The following is a 26,581-nucleotide window of genomic DNA, read 5'->3' on the forward strand; positions in this document are numbered from 1 at the left end:
TTTTTATCTTTGTTCACTACGTATGCCCAGTCTTTGTTGTAATGAAAAATTTCAATAAAAAGTATTCTTGAAAAAAAAACTGTGTGAGAGAAAAAGTAGAGAGATTTTTCCACAACAACCAATCACAGCTCAGCTAACAAGCTCTGGTAAAGTGAAAGCTGAACTGTGATTGGTTGCTGTGGGAAAATCACTCCACTTTTTCTCTCACATAGTTTGATAAATCTGGGCCACTATATGCCATACGGAGGTACTGAGTTGCACTATACCCGTAGTGCCAAAAATCAAAGGATAAAACCAGTGTTAGGGCTCAGACCTCAAGGTATAGGGTGAACTGGGAATGTGAGTAAGACTGGAGATGTAGCTGGTTGTACAAAATGAAGTGTGTTTTATTTAGATAAAATATGACTGCCTATTATCTGAGCAGGGCCCTTGCTACAGATATAGTACATACACTATATAATAAAATGTGGTAAAATCAAATATGGTAAAATATAGTTGCATAAAATGATGGTATGATACATACACAGGTAATGCCACCTAGTTTTGTGCCAATTTAAATGTCCAGTGTAATGCGCATATATAGGTTTTCAAAGTTTTGTTAAATCCGTAAGTTGGAATACACAGTGTGAATCAAGTTGTGAGCGTTGTAGGTATGGCACGGGTATTCCCCGGCCTAATAGAAGGATATTACCTGCGAGTCAGATGAATACTGCGATGTGAAGATGATATCGCTGTGACTTGCCTACTTCGTTGAAGGTTGCGGTGAGATGCCAACTCCCTTAGCTGTTGGATGGCACGGATGTGCGTCCAGTTCAGCAGGTAAAAAGATTCCAGCAGTAGGAATGATGTGCCCTCCTACACGAGGACACCACTGTTAAGGAGGGCACATCACCCCGACTACTGGAATCTTTTCACCTACTGAGCCGGACACACGTCCGTGCCATCCGACAGCTAAGGGATTTGGCATCTCACTGCAACCTTCCATGAAGATGGCAAGTCCCAGCGATATCATCTTCACATCGCAGTATTCATCTGACTCGCAGATAATATCCTTTTATTAGCCCGTGCAATACCTTCAACTTGATTCACACTGTGTATTCCAACTCATTGATTCAGCTCATTTCTCAATTGGGACCTGAGGTCTGTCAGTTGCTGTAAAAGGTGTACTGCTAATGATTGTTAGATTTTATAATACCCCCTGTCCTGTGACCCCCACATATAATGCCCCATGTCCTGTGTTCCTCACATACAATGCCCCCATCCTGTGCCCCCACATATAATGCCCCCTGACATGTGCCCCTCATATATAATGCCCCATGTCCTGTGCCCCTCACATATAATGCCCCCTGTTCTGCACCCTCAGGGGGCATTATATGTGAGGTGCACAGGACATGGGGCATTATATATGAGGGGCACAGGACAGGGGGGCTTTATACAGGCAGGGGGAGAGAAGCAAGTGGCGGCGGCGGTCTCTGGCACCGCAAAAGCCGCTACAGTTCATTGATTTAAAGCGCCTGCTTTAAATCAATGATATGCAGCGGCTTCAGTAGGGGGTGGGGGGAGATAAATAGCCGATAATTTATACCAGAGTATCGGTATAAATTATCGGCTATCGGCCTTAACTTCCACAGATTATCGGTATCGGCCCTAAAAAAACGATATTGGTCGATCCCTAGTGGAAACGCGTCACCTGGTCTGTACCTGTCTTTGAATCTGTTTAAAAAATCCTCGTGAATTCACCGACACAAGCGCTGGGCCATTCTGTTTTGTTCTACAGTGAAATATTGTAACATTTACTTACCTGGTCATGTTGCACACAGCTTCAGTCCTTCTTTTAGAGCATTTTTAAGTAACCCTTGTTCTTTTTTTTTTATTTTTTTTTACACAGGTTGTTATACAGAGCTATTGATTCACACACAGAGGATATGGGACCTATCTACAATTATCGTATTGAAATTGCTGTTTTTTTCATTATATACATAATCCTCATTGCTTTCTTCATGATGAATATTTTTGTGGGTTTTGTCATTGTAACCTTTCAAGAACAAGGAGAGCAGGAATATAAGAACTGTGAACTAGACAAAAATCAAGTAAGAGGAAATGTATTACTTATTCTGCTTACAATTATGGCAAATATAATCTGATCTTTTTTGTCCAACAGAGACAGTGCGTGCAGTACGCCCTAAAGGCTCGTCCTCTACGACGATACATCCCAAAAAACCCTCATCAGTATAAAGTCTGGTATTTGGTTACATCTTCATACTTTGAATACTTGATGTTTTTCCTCATCTTTTTGAATACAGTAAGCCTTGGGATGCAGGTAATCATTTCTTAATAAGGTTTATTTGTAATTGATGGAAGTAAATACAGTCTGTTTGATAATTTTAAAAGGGGTTTTCAGGGTTTCCTCTTTTGAGTTACTTGTTTTTGACTTTTCTGACCTGAGCACTGCTGCACCTAAGCCTTAAAGTGGTAATCTGTTCCATACACAGATTCTGCCCATCACTGTGCAATATACAGGACTGTATTGGCTACACTTATGCACCATGCAAAAAGATATATATATATATTTATATTTTTTTTACTGAAAAGCCTACTTATTTTTTATATACATAGAATAAATACACGAAAAAACCCTTTATGGCTCAAAACAAACTTATTTGTTGATTGAAATAACATAAATTTTGCACATTATTAATCCCTAAAAGACAATGCAATTTTAGTTTTTGCATTGTTTTCCTCCTTGCCTTCTAAGAGCCATTTTAAATTTTCATCTACAGAGCCATATTGGGGCTTATGTTTGACAAGACCAAGGTCAAATATTACTTTTTTCCATAAAATACCGTAGACAGCTAAACAAAAATTATTTGTGGGATGAAATTGAAAAGAGAACACAAATTGTAGGAGCTTTTGTTTTTACAGCATACACTTTACAGTAAAACTGTATGTTATCTCTATTATATGGGTCAGCACGATTGCAGCTTTTTTTTTTATATCATTACTGTTAAAAAAAAAATTGAAGTATGCTAAAAATTGTCCAATTCTGACTTTTTTTTTAATTTCCCATCTGCAGTTAATTTTGTTTACCATTTTGGGGTAGTTTGGATTTTTTGATTTTTCTCTATTCAAGTTTTTTTCTGATACATGATTTGACAAAACAATCTGGAAAAAAATCCCCCACCTTAATAAACGTTTAAGTGCCCCCTTTTTTCCTATTGTCTTGTGACAGCATCTGTGAAGACACCACCTCCCACTCTACAGGGCAGGAAACAAAAAAGTGGATTCACATAAAGGATTGTCAGGTCCCTCAATTACCAGTTTTGTTTTCTCAGATGCCGTGATCAGTACAGATCACGGCGTCTCAGATGCCGTGATCAGTACAGATCACGGCGTCTGTGGCAATACGCAAGTTAAAATGGATGATTGGATCGCCCGCAGCGCTGCCGCGGCTCTCCGATCATCTGTAATGGCGGACGGAGGTCCCCTCACCTGCCTCCGTCCGTCTCCCGGCGTCTCCTGCTCTGGTCTGAGATCGAGCAGACCGGAGCAGGAGAGTGCCGATAATACTGATCAGTGCTGTGTCCTAGGCATAGCACTGAACAGTATTTGCAATCAAATGATTGCTATAGATAGTCCCCTATGGGGACATAAAAAGTGTAAAAAAATAAATAAATGTCAAAATAAAAAGTAAAAAAAAAGTTTAAAAAAAAAATCCCCTCCCCCAATAAAAATGAAAATTGTCAGTTTTTCCCTTTTTACCCCCAAAAAGCGTAAAATTTTTTTATAAACATATTTGGTATCGCCGGATGTGTAAATGTCTGAACTATCAAAATTAAATGTTAATGATCCCGTACGGTGAATGGGGTAAACGTAAAAAAATTCATTAAAAAAAAGTCCAAAAATGCAGCTTTTTTTTGTCCCATTTTATTCCAACAAAAATGTATAAAAAATTATCTAAAAGTTTTATATAGGCAAATGTGGTATCAATAAAATACAGATGATTGTGCAAAGAATGAGCCCTCATACTGCCGCTTATACGGAGAAATGAAAAAGTTATAGGTGTTCAAAATAAGATTATAAATAAGATTATAAATAAGATTATAGATTCAATTATAGATTACTGTACAAAATGTTTTAGATTGTTTTTAAACAGTACAAAAATATAAAAGTATCTAGCCATGGGTATCCTTTTAATTATATTGACCCACAAAATAAAGAACACGTCATTTTTACCGTAAAGTGTACAGTGTGAAAACGAAACCCTCCAAATTGTGCAAAATTGTGGTTTTCATTTAAATTCCTTCCCTAAAAAAAATTGGGGGGTTTGACGTACATTTTATGGTAAAATGAGAGGTTTCATTACAAAGTACAATTGGTCATGCAAAAAACAAGCCCTTATTTGGGTCTGTAGATGGAAATATAAAAGAGTTATGGATTTTAGAAGGCGAGGAGGAAAAAACGAAAACGCAAAAATAAAATTGGCCTGGTCCTTAAGGTTAAAATGGGCTTGGTCCTTAGGGGGTTAAATAAGGTTTTCAGATACAGTGACCCCCCAACTTATGATGGCCCCGACATATGATCATTTCAACATACGATGGCCTCTCAGAGCCCATCGTATGTTGAAGGCAGCATCGACATACGATGCTGCTGTGTGTCGGGGCCATCGTACAAACAGCTATCTGACAGCGCTGACAACTTCAGCAACTGACAGTTGTTTAATGTGCCCCGTTCTGCCTCCTGTTACTCACATGCTGTCCTGCTAACTCACTCAGGCTTCCACTGTGAGCTCCGTGTAAGCCCCCCCCCCCCCCCCCCTCAGTGCAGCCACAGCCAATAGCCTGCAGCATCTTGCTGCAGGCATCCAATGAGCTGCTGGCTGCCCTCCCCTTCCTTTCCTATAGAGCTGTAGTCGGCAGGATCGGAATGGAGGACATTCTGTCCCCCCTGAAGGTATTTAACCCCTTAACGACGCAGGACGTATATTTACGTCCTGCGCTGGCTCCCGCGATATGAAGCGGGATCGCGCCGCGATCCCGCATCATATCGCGTCGGTCCCGGCGCTCATCAACGGCCGGGACCCGTGGCTAATACCACATATCGCCGATCGCGGCGATGTGCGGTATTAACCCTTTAGAAGCGGCGGTCAAAGCTGACCGCCGCTTCTAAAGCGAAAGTGACCCGGCTGCTCAGTCGGGCTGTTCGGGACCGCCACGGTGAAATCGCGGCGTCCCGAACAGCTGACCGGACACCGGGAGGGCCCTTACCTGCCTCCTCAGTGTCCGATCGGCGAATGACTGCTCTGTGCCTTAGATCCAGGCAGGAGCAGTCAAGCGCCGATAACACTGATCACAGGCGTGTTAATACACGCCTGTGATCTGTGTAAAAGATCAGTGTGTGCAGTGTTATAGGTCCCTATGGGACCTATAACACTGCAAAAAAAATGTAAAAAAAAGTGTTAATAAAGGTCATTTAACCCCTTCCCTAATAAAAGTTTGAATCACCCCCCTTTTCCCATAAAAAAATAAAACAGTGTAAAAAAATAAAAAATAAACATATGCTGTATCGCCGCGTGCGTAAATGTCCGAACTATAAAAATATATCATTAATTAAACCGCACGGTCAATGGCGTACGCGCAAAAAAATTCCAAAGTCCAAAAAAGCGTATTTTGGTCACTTTTTATACCATTAAAAAATGAATAAAAAGTGATCAAAAAGTCCGATCAAAACAAAAATCATACCGATAAAAACTTCAGATCACGGCGCAAAAAATTAGTCCTCATACCGCCCTGTACGTGGAAAAATAAAAAAGTTATAGGGGTCAGAAGATGACATTTTTAAAAGTATACATTTTCCTGCATGTAGTAGTTATGATTTTTTCCAGAAGTGCGACAAAATCAAACCTATATAAGTAGGGTATCATTTTAACCGTATGGACCTACAGAATAATGATAAGGTGTAATTTTTACCAAAATATGCACTGCGTAGAAACGGAAGCCCCCAAAAGTTACAAAATGGCGTTTTTTCTTCGATTTTGTCGCACAATGATTTTTTTTTCCGTTTCGCCGTGCATTTTTGGGTAAAATGACTAATGTCACTGCAAAGTAGAATTGGCGACGCAAAAAATAAGCCATAATATGGATTTTTAGGTGGAAAATTGAAAGGGTTATGATTTTTAAAAGGTAAGGAGGGTAAGTGCAAAAACGGAAAAACCCTGAGTCCTTAAGGGGTTAAAGAACTGTACAGTACTGTATGCGATGTCACACATCACATACAATACATATACACACTATACACCCCATACATCAATGTTTCCCTATCAGTGTGCCTCCAGCTGTTGCAAAACTATAACTCCCAGCATGCCCAGACAGTCAATGGCTGTACATGCATGCTGGGAGTTGTAGTTGTGCAACAGCTGGAGGCACCCTGGTTTGTTAAACACTCCCCATACACTCCACATACAATGGCCATCCCAGAACCAATTAGCAGTTTCCCATAGAGATATGTATTCAACATACAATGGTTCCAAGGCCCCAGAACCAATTACTATTTTTAGATAGACATATGTATTTGACATATGATGGTTTCAACATATGATGGTTCTCCTGGAACCAATTAATATCATATGTTGAGGGACCACTGTACTTTGTCTAAGGATCGCCCGTCAAAGATGCTTCGTTCAGAAATGGGGCCCAATACTTTCCGAATGATATCCTCTTCAGATGAATTTTTCAAGCCTTCAGTTCTGGAGGAAGAAGTGACAAGGAGGACTCTTCTTTTGAAAAAATGTCAGGATGATCTTTTTTCCAACAGTAACGGTAGATGGGATAATTGAAACTATCAGAGCTATTATGGACTTAGAGAGATGTAGGGAGACCCAGTCCATGCAAGATCATATGATTGAGGGGATAGATCCTAGAGGCTTTGATTAAAAAAGAATGGAAGAAGCCAGATAAGAGGTAATTGATACTCCCTCCCATTCACTACAGTGTATTGACAGGATTTTTGGGCAGATTCTGCAAAAACAAGTTCAATCTTCCGGGTATAAATTGGGTATTGCCATAATCGTACTGACCGACAGAATAAAAATATATAATTTTTACTATACAGTGAATGCCATAAAAAAAAAAAAACGCCAAGAATTTGAACAGATTTTTACAATATTTTGGAGTTTTCACAAAAATTCCTGCATGAATAGACAAAGATTTACCACTAGTATAAAGAAAAATATGTCACGAAAAAACTATCTCAGAATAGCGTTGCTAAGTGTCAGAAGTATTACCACTTAAAGAGACACATGCCAGATTTGAAAAATTGGCTTTTGTAGACATTGAAAAGCTGTACAAATCATAAAACATTCACCCTTTTGGGAGCTGCAACAGTTTTTGATGCAACAGATTGTTGTAGATGCAACAGATTTTTCCAAGTGTTCCAAATATTCTCCTTTTTTGGAGTTTCAACAGGATTGTTTTCCTAAAAAAGTAAAGAATACATAACTTTTGTATAAAAAGCGAAAAAAAATCCTTTTTTTAATAAGGAAAAATGATGCTATTTTGTTTGAAAAGTTTGAGTTTTCTTAAAAAGTAGTACAATAATAGTAAAGCATATAAATATGGGGATCATTTTAACCTCTTAAGGACCCAGGACGTACGGGGACGTCCCCGCACCCTGGGCCTTAAGGACCCAGGACATCCCCGTACGTCCTGGCGTTTTCCGGTCTCTGCCGCTCGCCGGGCAGAGATCGGAACTGGATGCCTGCTGAAATCCTTCAGCAGGCATCCAGGGCAAACGCCGAGGGGGGCCATGTAGGCCCCCCATGTCGGCGATCGCCGCAAATCGCAAGGGAAATCGCCCTTGCGATCTGCGGCGATACCGGGCTGATCGGGTCTCTGGGACCCGACCGCCCGGTAATTTCGCATGATCCCGGCTGTCACAGACAGCCAGGACCATGCTGATGTATAGGAGCGAGGTGGCAAGCCGGCCACCTCCTCCTATACCCTGCGATCCGTCGGTTAGTTAACCGACCAATCGCAGGAGGGGGAGGCGGTTACTTCCTCCCGTCCTGCCCGGCCCCTGAAAGTCCGGAGAGGACGGGAGGAAGACCGGAGGACGCGGCGGGGGACGGGGGAGTGCTGGGGACCGGCCCCGGTACTTACCTCGTCCCTGAAGACCCGGATCCAGACGATGAAGACGGCGGCGGCGGCGACAGGTGAGTAGATCTTCAGCCGCGGTCGGGCCCTTTACAGCAATGCACGTCGCCGTAAAGCGACATGCATTGCTGTAATAGGACCCTGTAAACTACAACTCCCAGCATGCCCAGACAGCCCTTGGCGTCTGGGCATGCTGGGAGTTGCAGTTTTGCAACATCTGGAGGTCCACAGTTTGGAGACCACTGTGCCCTTCCAGATGTTGCAAAACTACACATCCTCAGCATGCCCTTACTGTCCAGGCATGCTGGGAGTTGTAGTGCTGTAACATCTGGCCCTTCAGATGTTGCAGAACTACAACTCCCAGCATGCCTGGACAGTTTTGGCATACTGGGGGTTGTAGTTTTGCAACATCTAGAAGGACCCAGATTGGGAACCACTGTATTAGTGGTCTGCAAACTAGTCCTCCAGATGTTGCAAAACTACAACTCCAAGCATGCTGGGAGTTGTAGTCCGGCAACATCTGGCTCTAAAGATGTTGCCGAACTACTACTCCCAGCATGCCTGAGAATGTTTGGGAGTTGTGGTTTTGCATCAGCTGGAGGCACACTGGTTGGGAAACATTGTTTCCTAACTCAGTGTTTCCCAACCCGTGTGCCTCCAGCTGTTGCAAAACCACAACTCCCAAACATTCTCAGGCATGCTGGGAGTAGTAGTTTTGCAACAGCTGAAGGTCCCCCCTGTGAATGTACAGGGTACATTCACATGGGCAGGCGGCTTACAGTGAGTATCGGGCTGCAAGTTTGCAATGCAGCAAATTTTGCGCGGCAGCTCAAACTCGCTGTAACCCCCCCGCCCGTGCGACTGCACCCTAAAAACACTACACTACACTACCACATAATAAAATAAAAAGTAAAAAACACTACATATACACTTACCCCTACACAGTCCCCCTCCCTCCCCAATAAAAATGAAAAACGCCTGGTACGCCACTCTTTCCAAAATGGAGCCTCCAGCTGTTGCAAAACAACAACTCCCAGTATTGCCGGACAGCCGTTGACTGTCCAGGCATGCTGGGAGTTTTGCAACAGCTGGAGGCACCCTGTTTGGGAATCACTGGCGTAGAATACCCCTATGTCCACCCCTATGCAAATCCCTAATTCAGGCCTCAAATGCGCAGGGCGCTCTCACTTTGGAGCCCTGTCGTATTTCAAGGCAACAGTTTAGGGACACATATGGGGTATCGCCGTACTCGGGAGAAATTGACTAACAAATCTTGGGGGTCTTTTTCTCCTTTCACCCCTTATGAAAAGGTGAAGTTGGGGTCTACACCAGCATGTTAGTGTAAAAAAAATAAACTTTTTACACTAACATGCTGGTGTTGCCCTATACTTTTCATTTTGACAAGAGGTAAAGGGGAAAAAAATTTGTAACGCAATTTCTCCCGAGTACGGAGATACCCCATATGTGGGCGCAAAGTGCTCTGGGGGCGCACAACAAGGCCCAGAAGGGAGAGTGCACCATGTACATTTGAGGTGATTTGCACAGGGGTGGCTGATTGTTACAGCGGTTTTGACAAACGCAAAAAAAACAAAACCCCACATGTGACCCCATTTCGGAAACTACACCCCTCACGGAATGTAATGAGGGGTGCAGTGAGAATTTACACCCCACTGGTGTCTGACAGATCTTTGGAAGAGTGGGCTGTGCAAATTAAAAATGTTGTACAGCCCACTGTTCCAAAGATATGACAGACACCAGTGGGGGTTAAATGCTCACTTTACGCCTTCTTACGTTCCTCAAGGGGTCTAGTTTCCAAAATGGTATGCCATGGGGGGTTATTTTGCTGTCCTGGCACCATATGGGCTTCCTAAATGCGACATGCCCCCCGAGCAAAATTTGCTCTCAAAAAGCCAAATATGACTCCTTCTCTTCTGAGCATTGTAGTTCGCCCGTAGTGCACTTCAGGTCAACTTTTGGGGTACCTCCATACTCAGAAGAGATGTGGTTACAAATTTTGGGGGGTATTTTCTGCTATTAACCCTTGCAAAAATGTGAAATTTGGGGGGGAAACACACCTTTTAGTGATTTTTTTTAATTTTTTTTTTACGTATGCAAAAGTCGTGAAACCCCTGTGGGGTATTAAGGCTCACTTTATTTCTTGTTACGTTCCCCGAGGGGTCTAGTTTCCAAAATGGTATGACATGTGTTTTTTTTTTGCGGTCCTGGCACCATAGGGGTTTCCTAAATGCGACATGCCCCCGAGCAAAATTTGCTCTCAAAAAGCCAAATATGACTCCTTCTCTTCTGAGCATTGTAGTTCACCCATAGTACACCTCAGGTCAACTTATGGGGTACCTTCATACTCAGAAGAGATGGGGTTACAATGTTTGGGAGGTATTTTCTGCTATTAACCCTTGCAAAAATGTGAAATTTGGGGGGAAACACACATTTTAGTGAAATTTTATTTTTATTTTTTTACATATGCAAAAGTCGTGAAACACCTGTGGGGTATTACGGCTCACTTTATTCCTTGTTACGTACCTCAAGGGGTCTAGTTTCCAAAATGGTATTCCATGTGGGGGATTTTTGCTGTTCTGGCACCATAGGGGCTTCCTAAATGCAACATGCCCCCCAAAAACCATTTCAAAAAAACGTACTCTCCAAAATCCCCTTGTCGCTCCTTCGCTTCTGAGCCCTCTACTGCGCCCGCCGAACACTTTACATAGACATATGAGGTATGTGCTTACTCAAGAGAAATTGGGCTACAAATATAAGTATACATTTTCTCCTTTTTCCCCTTGTATAAATTCAAAAATTGGGTCTACAAGAACATGCGAGTGTAAAAAATGGAGATTGTGAATTTTCTCCTTCACTTTGCTGCTATTCCTGTGAAACACCTAAAGGGTTAAAACGCAGACTGAATGTCATTTTGAATACTTTGGGGGGTGCAGTTTTTATAATGGGGTCATTTGTGGGGTATTTCTAAAATGAAGACCCTTCAAATCCACTTCAAACCTGAACTGGTCCATGAAAAATTGTGAGTTTGGAAATTTTGTGAAAAATTGGAAAATTGCTGCTGAACTTTGAAGCCCTCTGGTGTCTTCCAAAAGTAAAAACACGTCAATTTTATGATGCAAACATAAAGTAGACATATTGTATATGTGAATAAAAAAATAAATTATTTGGAATATCCATTTTCCTTACAAGCAGAGAGCTTCAAAGTTAGAAAAATGCAAAATTTTCAAATTTTTCATAAAATTTGGGGATTTTTCACCAAGAAAGGATGCAAGTTACCACAAAATTTTACCACTATGTTAAAGTAGAATATGTCACGAAAAAACAATCTCGGAATCAGAATGATAACTAAAAGCATCCCAGAGTTATTAATGTTTAAAGTGACAGTGGTCAGATGTGCAAAAAAAGGCCGGGTCCTGAGGTGTAAAATGGCTGGGTCCTTAAGGGGTTAATCATATTGACTCACAGAATAAACAGAACACGTCAGTTTTACTGCAAAGTGCTCTACGTAAAAATCCTCTAAAATTTGTAAATTTGCAGTTATCTTTTCAATTTTCCCATTAGAATATTTTTTTGGTTGCACCGTACATTTTAGGGTAAAATGAAAGATGTCGTTATAAAGTACAATTGGTCACGCAAAAAAATAAGTAAAAAGGCAAAAATAAATTTGTGTGTTCTTGAAGCCAAAATCTGATGTGTCCTTAAAGGGGTACTCTGCCCCTAGACATCTTATCCCCTATCCAAAGGATAGGGGATAAGATATCTAGGGGCGGAGTACCCCTTTAAGGGTATGGTCCCACGTAGCCTAAACACACTGTATTTTGCTGTGCATTTTTGCAGCTGATATTGCAACCCATTGATCTTAATGGTTAAGAAAGTTTGAAGCAGCAGATATGCAGCAAAATGTGCTGCATATACGCTACGTAACCAGCAGACAGCATGGGTGCTGCTGGTACTACTGTCTAACAAGTGGCAACTTGCACAGGAGGTTTGAATTCTTCACTGATCCATACCTGTTTTATTTTGTTTATTTATTTATATAATTTTTTTTGTAAACAACCGGGAGTTTTTCCATGTTTCAAATGAGACGTATATAGAAAGATCTTTTGGAAAGACCAGCAGGCCTTTGTCTGTTACGTTTCACAGGTGTTCCATTTAATAGAAGAAATTATTAAAAGAATAAAAACTAGCACAAGAGGACATATTTCAAAATTAGAGGGGAAAGATTTAAAAGTAATATCAGGAACTTTACTGAGAGAGTAGTGGAAGCATGGAACAGCCTTCCTGCAGAAGTGGTAGCTGCAAATACAGTGAAGGAGTTTAGGCATGTATGTGATACGTTTAAGAAGCTGGAAAAACTGAAACTTTCACGGCGCTGGTTCTCTATGCTTCAAATAGGCTTTGACACCTTTCAGTGATCATCACTAATCGTTTATTAGCACAAAAACAACAAATTTCTGGCCAAAACCAGGCCCTTTGTCAGGCAAATTGCATACAGAGAATAAAGAAAGGAAACATTAAGTATACTACTTACATACACTAAAAGGCTACAAAAATCATGGTAATCCTAGAAACACAGGTAGCTCTATGAACGTAGTCCTTAATTGAATACGAATAAATAAAAGATCAGAATACAATAAAAATTAATATTGGGACATAATAAGAATATATTTGTGTTGTCACCATCACAAACTAATAATTATTATATATTAATAAAAACTCAGCTGGGGACTGTATCTCCTCCCCTGTGCCGCTAGCAGCCGTGCACAAAGTTAAAGCTCTCTTGGAGAGTGGGGTACCTGACTGACACGATAGAGAGGCAAACTATAGTAGAGTAGCCACTATGAAAGCGGGAGCTATATTAGCCAGCCGGCACGGTGTTCAAAAAGGGCAGGCTTAACTCTGGTAGTTAGGGCCAGCATATGGTAAGTAAAAGATGGGCTAGAATGGATAATCAGGAGAAAATGACCATATTCTAGGTCAGCACAGGGTTTAAAAGGGGCATGCCTGTCTTTGTGTACAATTGGATAGGACGGCTATTGGAAAAAAACAAATAAAAACATATAATTATATTGGTGCAACACAATTTATAGATATAAATAACTGTAAAAAAACAATTAGTATAGGTTATAAATTGTAAGACCATTAGAAATAGAATTTTTATAAAGTTCATGAAATATTTCAACATAAGGAGAATAAGGCAAGATAATAGTAATAATAATAATATTAAATAATAATAATAATAATAAAAACTCATACTATGCAATAATAATTTTTGGATAATTAACTGGTGCCAGAAAGTTAAACAAATTTGTAAATTACTTCTATTAAAAAAATCTTAATCCTTCCAGTACTTTTTAGGGGCTGTATACTTCAGAGGAATTGCTTTTCTTTTTGGATTTCACTTCTGTCATAACCACATTGCTCTCTGCTGTCCATTTTAGGAACTGTCCAGAGCAGCATATGTTTGCTATGGGGATTTTCTCCTGCTCTGGAAAGTTCCTAAAATAGTCAGCAGAGAGCACTGTGGTTGTGACAGAAGAGAAATCCAAAAGGAAAAGCATTTCCTCTGTAGTATATATCCCCTAAAAAGTACTGGAAAGATTACGATTTTTTAATAGAAGTAATTTACAAATCTGTTTAACTTTCTGGCACCAGTTAAAAAAAAAAGTTTTCCAGAGCAGAGAGCAGAGAGACTAAACGGACATCCATAAACCCTCTCAATCAAGCGCCCCACATCAACCCAGAATGGTGCAAGCGGAGCACAGTCCCACATCACATGGAGCAAATGGGCATCGGGCAGAGAGCATCAGGGGCAGCATTAGTCAGGCCACACCCCGATCCTATGAAGAAATGCAGGAGTGCGATGCACTCGGGGTCATAGCGGCGAGCACAAAACAGTGAGCATTAAGGCCTAATGCGAGCAACAGTATACTCCCGGCTGCGCGTTGTGAGCGTAATGTGACATAGGCCCCAAGAGTCCCAAACATGTCCACATAGCCAGCAAACACAGGAAAAGTCTACTAGAAAACCCCCCTCCAAAATAAGGCATGTCGTATTTGCGCCTCGTGCAGATCCAGCCACTCCGCAGCCGCCACTGATGTTTCAAACATATGAGTAGTTCCAAGGGCAACCACACGGAGGCGTGCAGGGTATAGCATAGAGTATACTACATTCAGGGTACGTAAGCGGCGTTTAACATCTGTACATTTAGCGCGCTTCTTCTGGACTTCAGCCGAGAAATCCGGAAAAAGTGAGACACTACTTCCATTGATGGAGAGAGAGCCCATGTCCCTGGCCTTACAAAGAATAATGTCCCTGTCCTTATAGTGAAGAATCCGGATAAGGACAGCTCTGGGTGGGGCGCCAGGTGGAAGGGGATGAGTGGGCACCCTATGGGCGCGCTCTACTGCAAACAGGTGTTTCAGAGTCTCTTTACCAAATGTATTACGGAGCCAGTTTTCAAAGTATTCCCCGGGTCACGGCCCTCAGCCCTTTCTGAGATGCCCACCAGGCGTACATTATTCCGCCGTAAGCGGTTTTCCAAATCGTCAGATTTAGCGGAAAGAGCAGTCAGATGGTTAACCACTCGGTGCATGTCCCTATTGAGCGGAGGGACCACGTCCTCCAAATCCCCCACTTTCTCCTCAACAGCACTGGCACGCTCGGACACTTTCTGCATATCATGGCGGATAAGGTTAATATCCTCACGCAATCCACCTAGAAGCCTTTTAACATCAGTGTTGCCATTGGATATAGCCAGGAATATGTCCTTCAGAGTGGGTTCAGGAGGGGGAGATGTGGATGAAGAGACAGTTACAGGCACAGTTTCCACACTAGCATTCAGGGGGTTATCATGCAAAGGGGAACCTGCAGCAGCAGCAGGAATAGTCTCAGTAGGTGATATTGCTGGGAGAGATGTGGCAGGGCCAGCAGACAATAGAACAGATGGGTTAGAGGAATTAGCAGGGTGCGCTCCAGCACAGAGGGGGTTAAAGGAAGACTGACCTCCTGCATCAGTAGCAGCAGCAGCGTGGCGCACGGACCTCAGATCCCCAAAAGTAGAGACATCCGCATCTGCAGCTGGCCAGTCAGCTCCTTCCTGTGCCTTTCTCCCCAGGTAGGTTTTGGGGCCCCCGCAGTCTGGTCCGCAACTCGGGTGAAGCGCTGCAGGGGCTCAGCAATAGCCAGGACCTCCGGGCAAGATGGCGTTGGGTCCTCAGGGAACTCGGCCCTGCTGTCCTCCGGCGGCTCCTGGGTCTTCTTATTTCGTTTGCGCCAGGCATTTCCGTGAGCTGCACTGTCTGGGCACCCTCACAAACAGTTGGGGGTACGAAACAGAGGATGGTTTGCGCCAAATGCAGGATAATTGAGCAGATTCCAAGCGGAGCTCAGCGCTTCAGCAGCCGCTCACATGCCTCGCTAAGCCACGCCCCCCCCAGGGAACTACCTTTATATATCCAGAAGACCTCCAGATTCAAAAACCCCATAATCAAATAAACATAGGCAGGAGCCCCCTTGGCCCGCATAGCTGTGCCTTTTCTCTGTTGTTATATGATGCCATTGTATATAAAATAGTTATTTTCAAGAAGGACTCTTAGCCCTTTAAGGAGAAAAAACCTATGTGACTATGAGATCTCTTCATGATTTTTTAGAAACCCTTCCACAGCATTAAGTCCTAGCTGATGGTCAATAATTGTACACAGGGAAGTATCATCACAGGTGACCAATAAATAAGAAGAATCCCACATCAGAGATGTATCAGTTAAGAGGGGTCCCAAATAAAACTTTAGAGTGTCACCACTTACTTTTGCAGAAACAAATCTATAAAGTGTGCTACATTACTGGTAGGTGAATTAGTACAGGCGATAATTAGTCTCCCCGGTGGCTTGGTCAGGGATTTGGCTGGGTCTTGGGCAGAAAGTAAAAGTATGGTTGATTGTAATTATTGACAATGAGAAATTGATATTCCTGTTTATTTAGAATTTATTGTTAAATGCTTCCTTAAAAAAAGTTGCCAAGTCTTTCAGTATTTTATTGAAGAGATCCTCAGTGGTTTTGCAGGAAAATTCTGTATCTGAGAGGATACATAAGGCTTCTTCATGATATTGATTATAGCTCATGATAACGAGACCTCCTCCCTTATCTGCAGGCCAGAAAACTAGCTCCTGGCTTTTCTGTAATTTTTTCAGGGCTCTTTGTTCTAGTTTTCCACATTCAGGCTCAGTCTTGTTTTTGGTTACAAAAATGCCTTAGGCGTATGATTGTTTTTCATATTGAATAATTTTTTTTAAGTAATCTTTTGTGAATCTAAAACGTTGGTGAGTGGAACAAAAAGATAAACCCTTTTTTAACAGTGATATCATATATGCATTTAAAGGCTCCGTTTGGGTTCCGTTTGGCTGAAAAAAAATAGAAAACAAACTTCTGGTTTTATTTCTTCTTCCGTGTGCACGGATAGTCACATGGTGCTCAGCCTATCACCAGCCGAGGCGGGACATCGCTGCAGCCGGTGAAAGGCTGAGAGCTGTGTGACAATCAGTGCACATAGAAGAAGGAAGATGACCAGACGGGAGGACCGATAAGCTGTAGCGGCGCTCCAGGGGAACGCAGGAAGGTGAGTGAAAGTTTGTTTCTGGTTTTTTTTTCAGCCAGGGCACAATGGAGTGGGAATAGTCTGCAGTAGACTACTCCTTTCTTTTTTGTATCATGAGTTTCAGAGATTTTAAGGTTGGAGCTGTAGGAGGATGGATCTCTATTGGATTAAACTCTAAAAAATCCCCCTTGCTTGTTTGAGAATCCCGTTCCATTAGGGGTAGTTCTATTGCTGATTGCATATGATCTCCTGATGCTGGTTTTCATAATGGCACCAGTGTAGAGGGGTTAACCATATTATCTAGGATAACAATTTGATCTCCATTATTTTCACCAACATCTATAGATGATCCATTTGACTGTTGGATTGCACTGCCCTCATGGACCTAGAGATCCAGTAAACTTTGTTAAGAGCAGGGAGGGCTGTCTTATGTAATATTGGCCTGGACAAGGGAATTAACTGGCGATCCCAATGGTGATACAGCATCTCTTCGAACCAGTACCTCATATTAAGCTGAGACCCTCTTGTAACAAGCATAGCATAAGGGTGTGGGACTGTTCTGGCATCTCTGTCATTGGAATTCGAGTGGGCATACTGTCTCGAAATGGATCCTTCCGTTGGATATTGCCATGGTTTTTACATTTTTTTTCCTGATTACTCTGTTTATTTGTATCCTCTCTTCTTTTTTTATTATTAGTATTAAGAAACAATTTTAGTTGTATGGCATTTACTCCACTTACCAAAAAGATTACTCTTGTCTCTGGGATGTCTATTCTTAGCACCACCTTCTGGATTTAGGTTATTATGCCCATACTTACTCTTATTAATGGGATCTATGGTTATCTGAATTTCATCTGGTTTTTGATTTAAGGTTGCAGAATTTTTATTATTATTTTCATTTAAAGTATGACTTTCATTTACAATATATTACACTTGCATGTTTTCTCCAGGACTCCTCTCAACTGGATACATCATCTGTTATCTCTGCCTTGGGATCCATCTTGTTTATTGGTCACCTGTGACGTTACTTTCCTGTATACAAGTATAGACCATCAGCTGTGGAAGGGTTTCTAAAAAATCATGAAGAGATCTCAGAGTCACAGCAGTTCTTTCTCCTTGAGGGGCTACGATTCATTGTCAAAAATAACACTTTAATATACCATGGCACCATATACCAACAGACAAAAGGCACAGCTATGATGGGAGCCAAGGTGGCCCCTGCTTATGCCAATTTGTTTATGGGGGCCTTTTCATTTAGCCACATATGGAACAATACCACAGTCATGAAGCACATTGTTGTTTTTACCAACATTACATTGATGATTTGGTGGTCGTCTGGAAAGGTCCTGAGTCTTCAACTAACCTATTGCTGGAGAACCTTAACAACATTGAATTGGTTATTTCATTCACTAACTATGCCAACAATCAATACATAAAGTTTCTCAACCTTATTATTTCTCATGATGATAAGGAAATTTTGACTTCAACATTTAAAAAAAAAATAAAAAAAAATATGGTCACAAACCGTTATATAGATTTTTCTAGTGGTCACTACAAGAAGTGACTGAAGAATTTGCCCTACTCCCAGTATAAAAGGGTCAGGAAAAATTGTACTAAGAAGAAACATTTTCAGATACAGGCAGGGATCCTAACAAAAACCATGATGAAATTCTAACCAATGCCACTTCTTTTGGATGCCTTTATACAAAGAATTTAACGCAAAAAAGAATGTTTGTTACCTAGACTTGAAGAAAAACCATCAAAAGATAGGGATCTTAATTTTGTCACCACTTTCAGTTCATAACCTCAAGCTATCAGAAGGATTGTAAAGTTGAACTGTGATATCTTGAAAAATGAAATTTTTTTGAAGGCATCTTTGCCTAGAAATCTACTAATTACCTTCCATAGGGCCCAGTCAGTAACGAATATTCTTGCCCCAGTCAACTGAAGCAGCATAAACAAAAGATTCTTCATCGGGGCATTATGGGGAGTTTCTGTTGTGGCAAAAATTGCTGTCTCTGTTGTCATGAAATCCAACAAACTTGCCAAAATGTATGGTCTGATGTAACAGGGGAGACATTCGAGATTAAACATCACCTAACCTGTGAATCAGAATTTGTGATATACCTTATACAATGCTGCTGTAATCTTGAGTATGTTGGCAGAACCACACAAAAGCTGAAGAGTACAATAAACAAACATCAAAACAGGGTTTTTGTTACATAGCCTCTCCAGACACTGTGCAAGGGCCCACAAGGTAGAACAGAAACCCTCTATGGTTACTCCAATAGACTTGTTCCAATCATTTTGAGATCCTTAATAGACTGAAGGTCTTCTGGATATATACAGGGTGGGCCATTTATATGGATACACCTTAATAAAAAGAGAATGGTTTGTGGTATTAACTTCCTGTTTGTGGCACATTAGTATATGTGAGGGGGGAAACTTTTCAAGATGGGTGGTGACCATGGCGGCCATTTTGAATCCAACTTTTGTTTTTTCAATAGGAAGAGAGTCATGTGACACATCAAACTTATTGGAAATTTCACAAGAAAAACAATGATGTGCTTGGTTTTAACGTAACTTTATTCTCTCATGAGTTATTTACAAGTTTCTGACCACTTATAAATTGTGTTCAATGTGCTGCCCATTGTGTTATATTGACAATGCAACCCTCTTCTCCCACTCTTCACACACTGATAGCAACACTGCAGGAGAAATGCTAGCACAGGCTTCCAGTATCCGTAGTTTCAGGTGCTGCACATCTCTTATCTTCACAACATAGACAATTGCCTTCAGATGACCCCAAAGATAAAAGTCTAAGGGGGTCAGATCGGGAGACCTTGGGGGCCATTCAACTGACCAATCCACTTTCCAGGAAACTGTTCATCTAGGAATGCTCGGACCTGACACCCATAATGTGGTGGTGCACCATCTTGCTGGAAAAACTCAGGGAACGTGCCAGCTTCAGTGCATACAGAGGGAAACACATCATCATGTAGCAATTTTGCATGGCCCCACTATCTTTGTACCCCATATACCACACCATACCATCAATTTTTGTGTTCCAATAGTCTTGAAGGGATCTATCCAATGTGGGTTAGTGTCAGACCAATAACGGTGGTTTTATTTGTTAATTTTACCATTCACATAAAAGTTTGCCTTATCACTGAAAAAAATTTTTTTTATACTGGTCCTGTTCCAATTTTTGTTTTGCCCATTCTGCAGCACCTGAAACTACGGATACTGGAAGCCTTTGCTAGCATTTCTCCTGCGGTGTTGCTATCAGTGTGTGAAGAGTGGGAGAAGAGGGTTGCATTGACAATCCAACACAATGGGCAGCACATTGAACGCATTTTATAAGTGGTCAGAAACTTGTAAATAACTCATGAAAGAATAAAGTTAAGTTAAAACCAAGCACATCATTGTTTTTCTTGTGAAATTCCCAATAAGTTTGATGTGTCACATGACCCTCTTTCTATTGAAAAAACAAAAGTTGGATTCAAAATGGCCGACTTCAAAATGGCCGCCATGGTCACCACCCATCTTGAAAAGTTTTCCCTTCACATATACTAATGTGCCACAAACAGGAAGTTAATATCACCAACCATTCCCATTTTATTAAGGTGTATCCATATAATTGGCCCACCCTGTATAATGTTTATTTACCGGACATCGCCGATCGGGCTGATGTCCGGTATTAACCCTTTAGACGCTGCGATCAAAGTTGATTGAGGCATCTTAAATGGGAGAATATGCTGCTGGATAGCTCAGCGGAGCTGTTCTGGACCGCCGTGGTGATTTGGCATTTGCTCCAAGCTTGAGATCCAGGCTTGAGATATCATGCTCAGATAACTCTGATCAAGGCAATGCTATAGCAATGCATTGAACAGTGCCTGCAATCAGTGTAATGCATGTTATAGCCCCATATGGGGGCTATAACATTGCAAAAAAAAAGTGTAAAAAAAGAGTTAATAAATGTGATTTCACCCCTTCCCTAATAAAAGTCAGAATCACCCCCTTTTCCCATTTAAAAAAAAAAAAACAGTTTAAAAAAATGTAAAAATTAAATATGTGGTATTGACACGTGCGTAAATGTCCGAACTATAAAAATATATTGTTAATCAAACTGCACGGTCAATGGTGTACGCACAGAAAAATTCTAAAGTCCAAAATAGCGTATTTTAGGTCACTTTTTATACCATAAAAAATGAATAAAACGATCAAAAGTCCGATTAAAACAAAAATGGTACGATAAAACCTTCAGATAAGGGTGCAAAAAATTAGCCCTCATACCGCCCCATCCACAGAAAAATAAAAAAGTTATAAGGGTCAGAAGATGACAATTTTAAACGTATACATTTTCTTGCATGTAGTTATGATTTTTTTTTCAGAAGTAGGGTATCATTTTAATCGTATGGACCTACAGAATAAAGATAAAGTGTCATCATAAGGTGTGATGATTTTTTTTCCCGTTGCGACGTAGATTTTGGGGTAAAATTAATGATGTCATTGCAAAGTAGAATTAGTGGCGCAAAAAAGAAGCCATCAAATGGATTTTTAGGTGCAAAATTGAAAGAGTTATGATTTTTAAAAGGTAAGGAGGAAAAAACTATAGTGCAAAAATGGAAAAATGCTTGGTCCTTAAGGGGTTAAACATATTCATTTTTGTGCATGTAGTTATGATTTAAGAAGTAAGACAAAATCAAACCTATATAAGTAGGGTATCATTTTAACCATATGGACCTACAGAATAAAGATAAGGTGTCATTTTTACCGAAAAATGCACTGCGTAGAAACGGAAGCCCCCAAAAGTTACAAAATGGCGTTTTTTTTTTCTTTTCATCTTTGTCGCACAATGATTTTTGCTATCGATTTTTGGGTACAATGACTGATATCATTACAAAGTAGAATTGGTGGCACAAAAAAAGCCATCATATGGTCTGTAGGTGCAAAATTGAAAGGGTTATGATTTTTAAAAGGTGAGGAGGAAAAAAACATAAGTTCAAAACGGAAAAACCCTGACTCCTTAAGGGGTTAAAGGGGTACTCTGGTGGAAACTATAAATTTTTTTTAAAATCAAGTGGTGACAAAGTTAACTGATTTTGTAAATTACTTATATTTAAAATCTTAATCCTTCCAGTATTTATCAGCTGCTGTATGCTCCAGAGGAAGTTGAGTTGTTCTTTTCAGTCTGACCACAGTGCTCTCTGCTGACACCTCTGTCCAGGTCAGGAACTGTCCATACAGGTAAGGTTTGCTATGGAGATTTACTCCTACTCTGAACAGTTCCTGACACAAACAGAGGTGTCAGCAGAGAGCACTGTGGTCAGACAGCAAATAACAATTCAACTTCCTTTGTAGCATACAGCAGCTGATAAGTACTGAAAGGATTAAGATTATTTAATACAAGTAATTTACAAATCTGTAGCCAGTTGATATAAACAAAAATGTTATCCACCGGAGTACCCCTTTAAGTGTTAGAGGCCAGGTTGCAGTTTCTCTTCAGCTATGCCCATGAGTAGTCTGATGAGGTGACACCATTGTAAGATGACAGCTTCACCCCTAGCAACATCAATGTTTTAATGTACAGTTTAATGAGCAATGAACTTCAACTGTGCAAGATTTTAATATCTCTCTTTCTCATTAAATAGCATTATGCCCAAACTGCTGAATTTAGCCATATGTCAGACATCCTTAATGTGGCTTTTACTGGAATCTTCACTGTGGAAATGCTGTTAAAGTTAGCAGCTTTTAAAGCCAAGGTAGGTATACAGATTATCAGTACTGTGTTAGCACTGCTATTAGTTATGCTATTAGCTTGAAAAAATATATTTACATTATGTTAAATCATCTGCTTTATACACAGTGTCTTTCTTTTTTTTAGGGTTACTTTGGGGACCCCTGGAACGTCTTTGACTTTCTAATTGTTATAGGGAGTATAATTGATGTCATCCTGAGTGAGATTGATGTAAGTGACAGCTTCAAAAACTGATCTAGATTAATATATTAAGTTGTGAGTTTACTTCTAGATTTAAAGTACATTTTTCACAATACCAAATATATCAGTTTTTACTTTTTGTAATGGGAACACTTTCACTACTACTACAGTAGGGCAATTTCATTATTTCTAATTACCAGTAAAGATGACAAGCTTTTCATTTGGTTGTGGACAATTTTTCTACAATAATCTTATTGTAGAAAAATTGCTCGTAAGGCTATTTTAGTAATCTTGATATAATTATCTCAGTGAATTTCTGCTTCTATTCTTTTAACTACTATTTTGTAGTGACAGAGTGTTCCATGTGGCAAATATGAAGCAAGAATGACAGAAATGTTTTTAGTATTTCAGTGTTTTCAGAGTTTCAGTGTAAAAGTACAGTGACCCCCCCGACTTACGATGGCCCCGACATATGATCATTTCAACATATGATGGCCTCTCAGAGCCCATCATATGTTGAAGGCAGCATCGACATATGATGCTGCTGTGTGTCAGGGCCATCATACAAACAGCTATCTGACAGCGCTGACAACTTGACAGATAGTTGTTTAATGTGCCCCGTGTGCCCCGTTCTGCCTCCTGTTACTCACATGCTGTCCTGCTAACTCACACAGGCTTCCACTGTGAGCTCCGTGTAAGCCCCGCCCCCCCCCCTTCAGTGCAGCCACAGCCAATAGCCTGCAGCATCTTGCTGCAGGCATCCAATGAGCTGCTGGCTGCCCTTCCTTTCCTATAGAGCTGTAGTCGGCAGGATCGGAATGGAGGACATTCTGTCCCCCCTGAAGGTATTTAAAGAACTGTACAATACTGTATGCGATGTCACACATCACATACAACACATATACACACAATACACCCCATACATCAATGTTTCCCTATCAGTGTGCCTCCAGCTGTTGCAAAACTATAACTCCCAGCATGCCCAGACAGTCAATGGCTGTACATGCATGCTGGGAGTTGTGGTTGTGCAACAGCTGGAGGCATCCTGGTTTGTTAAACACTCCCCATACACTCCACATACAATGGTCATCCCAGAACCAATTAGCAGTTTCCCATAGAGATATGTATTCAACATACAATGGTTCTGAGGCCCCAGAACCAATTACCATTTTTACATAGACATATGTACTCGACATATGATGGTTTCAACATATGATGGTTCTCCTGGAACCAATTAATATCATATGTTGAGGGACCACTGTATATATATATAAGTAAAAGCACAATTTTGATAAATGAAACGCATGTTTGTTTATTTATGTATTTTTATGAACCTTTTCTTTCATGCATGCTTTGTAACATGATTGGAGAATATGAACAGGTGAAAACATGATTTCTGTGCACGTGTGCTTTTTTTTGGGGTACTTTGCAGAAATAATCTGCCCTGGCCAGCCCCCTTCCATGGCGTCAGAGCGGATGTTAATGTCACAGAAGGGGGCAGGCCAGGAAGAAATATTGATGAGGCAGGAGGAGAAGCGGAGCCCGGCTCGCTAACTCCAAGCGCTCAGGAACGCAATGACAAAGAGCTTCTGATGAGCAGAGCTATGGATATATCGAAGGTAAAACTGTAAGTTAACCTTCTTTGTACAGCTATTCACCCACACTATAACCCAATATATTGGGTTTAGTGTGGGTGAGATAGTTGTCAGATTACCTTTAACCCCTTAAGGACCCAGGTACGCCCTTATGTCCTGGGACTTAAGGACCCAGGGCGTACCTGTACCCCCGTGGGAATTCCAGCCTCCACCTTGCCGGGCGGGGACCGGACTGGGATACCTGCTAAAATCATTCAGCTTCCATCCCGTGACAATGCCTGGGGGGGTCCTGATCTGCAGCGATTCTGGTCATACGGGTCACATATGACCCGATGACCCGGAATTAGAAGGTGATCGGTGGTTTACTATACATGGCCATTCACCTCCTATTGCTATGGGGAGGTGGCAATGACATCACCTTCCCAGATTTGGTGCTATTTGTCGGATCGTCCGACCAATAGCAGCTGGCAGAGGAGGGGTTAATGTCCCCTTCTCTCAGCTCTGCTAGCCCACCGAGCTCAGTCAGCAGGCAGAGCTGAGAGAGGGAGCAGAGATTTGTGCCCCTCAGGGCTGAAGAAGTTACCTCCAGCCACCTGTAGTCAGGGTGAGTTTACAGTAAAGGGACAGGTAGGGGTTTAAAAAAAAAGAAAAGCAACAAATGAAAATTAATAAGTAAAAAAAAAAAAAATTGGGGCAGCATTTTCTCCTATTACACCTCGTGCAAATGAAAAATTTGGGGTAACACCGGCGTTTATGTGGGAAAAAAAAAAACCCTATTTTGTCTTTTTTTTTTTTTTTTTAAACTGTAAATTTTTATTGAAAGTTTCACAAGAAATTTTACAAGGGGAAGAAAAAAGTACAATCCAACAGCTGGCAGGGGGGAAGGGACCCCCAGACCAGTAGAGCTATTTTGTAATTTTACGGCCCCGTGATCGACAGTAATCAGACCCGGAGCGAACGCGCTCCAGGGACTGATTTTAACGTGGTGTGGCGTGCAAGATCATGGAGTCCCCAGCGGCATGACCCCCGTGATCAGGCATCTTATCCCCACTTTCTTAATGTCGTTTTGAATACTTTATGGAGTGCAGTTTTTATAAAGGGGTCATTTATGGTGTATTTCTAATATGAAGACCCTTCAAATCCACTTCAAAACTGCATAAGGAGGAGGATAGGCAGGTTGTGTCAGCAGTTGAACCTGATGGACTCAACCGTGGAGGTGTTAGTACAATTTCCTGGCCTCGTTCTGCAGAATGTGGACCCAGTGGGCCGTAAAATACATGCATTGGCCCTAGCCATAGCTACTACTCCATGTGCAGAGTGCATTATTTACTGTTTTTTTTGTACCTGCTAATTCCAGGTCTTTTTGAAGCTCTTTAACAAGTGATCCTTGGCTCTTGGACAATTCTTCAGATTTTTATTTTCACTCCTCTTGGGGGAATTACCTGGTTGTGGCAATTTATGATACAAGAAGTGTCTTTCTACTTCAGTATTATGACCCCCCACAGTGCTCACTGGAAGATTCAGAAGCTTATAAACATGCCTGTAACACATGCCATTGTTATGTTTTGCAACATTTAGATTGCAAAGGTCGTGAGACAGCTCTTTGGTTTTACCCATCATTATATGCATCTTGTGTGACACCTTGGCAATGAGACCTTTTTGTTGGAACTAAACCAGCTGATATTAATTAGCACTGACAAGGGGCTGGATTGTTTTATAATTACTGATAGATTTCAGCTGTTGTCTTGGCTTTCCATGCCTTTCTTCACCTCCCTTCGTTCAATACTTTTTCCCTGTGTCATTTCACGTTATTACACTTAATTTAATTTCTGAGTTTATTTATTTTCGTTTCATTAAATGTTTGGATAACTTAGGTTGTTACTAACACCTGGTAAAAATTCATTTCAATAGCACCTTTGGAAATATATTTAGTGAAAAAAATGATGACCTGTTTATTGCTTGTATATATGCTATCATCTTTCACTCTACTCCTGTCTGAGCAGAGGAGAAAGTCACTGCTAGGAAATTATCTGTACAGAACAGAAAGTCTCATCTTAATTTTAAGACTGATGGCCAGAATTGAAGATTTCAGGGTTTTTATAGAAGATAGATAGTAATAAGTCACCACAAATTCTTTAAAAATATGGTTAACGAAAAAACTTGATTTAAAGGGGTACTCTGGCTGAATTTTTTTTTAATCAACTGGTGCCAGAAAGTTAAAGGGGTACTCCAGTGGAAATAGTTTTTTTTAAATCAACTGATGCCAGAAAGTTAAACAGATTTTGTA

At 41.0% G+C, this 26,581-nt stretch overlaps 1 protein-coding gene across 2 annotated transcripts in view; it reads left to right on the top strand.

Annotated features, from left to right (window-relative positions):
• Positions 1 to 26,581, top strand: part of CACNA1S (calcium voltage-gated channel subunit alpha1 S) — a 727,186-nt gene that overhangs the window by 414,450 nt on the left and 286,155 nt on the right. For both annotated transcript variants that reach the window (XM_056557608.1, XM_056557607.1), the window contains 4 exons: positions 1,889 to 2,090; positions 2,162 to 2,320; positions 22,413 to 22,523; positions 22,646 to 22,729. In XM_056557608.1, coding sequence (XP_056413583.1) covers positions 1,889 to 2,090; positions 2,162 to 2,320; positions 22,413 to 22,523; positions 22,646 to 22,729 — 556 coding nt within the window. The remainder of the gene's footprint in view (positions 1 to 1,888; positions 2,091 to 2,161; positions 2,321 to 22,412; positions 22,524 to 22,645; positions 22,730 to 26,581) is intronic.

This window comes from Hyla sarda, chromosome 2 (genome assembly GCF_029499605.1).
Source record: "Hyla sarda isolate aHylSar1 chromosome 2, aHylSar1.hap1, whole genome shotgun sequence".
NCBI lineage: Eukaryota > Metazoa > Chordata > Amphibia > Anura > Hylidae > Hyla > Hyla sarda.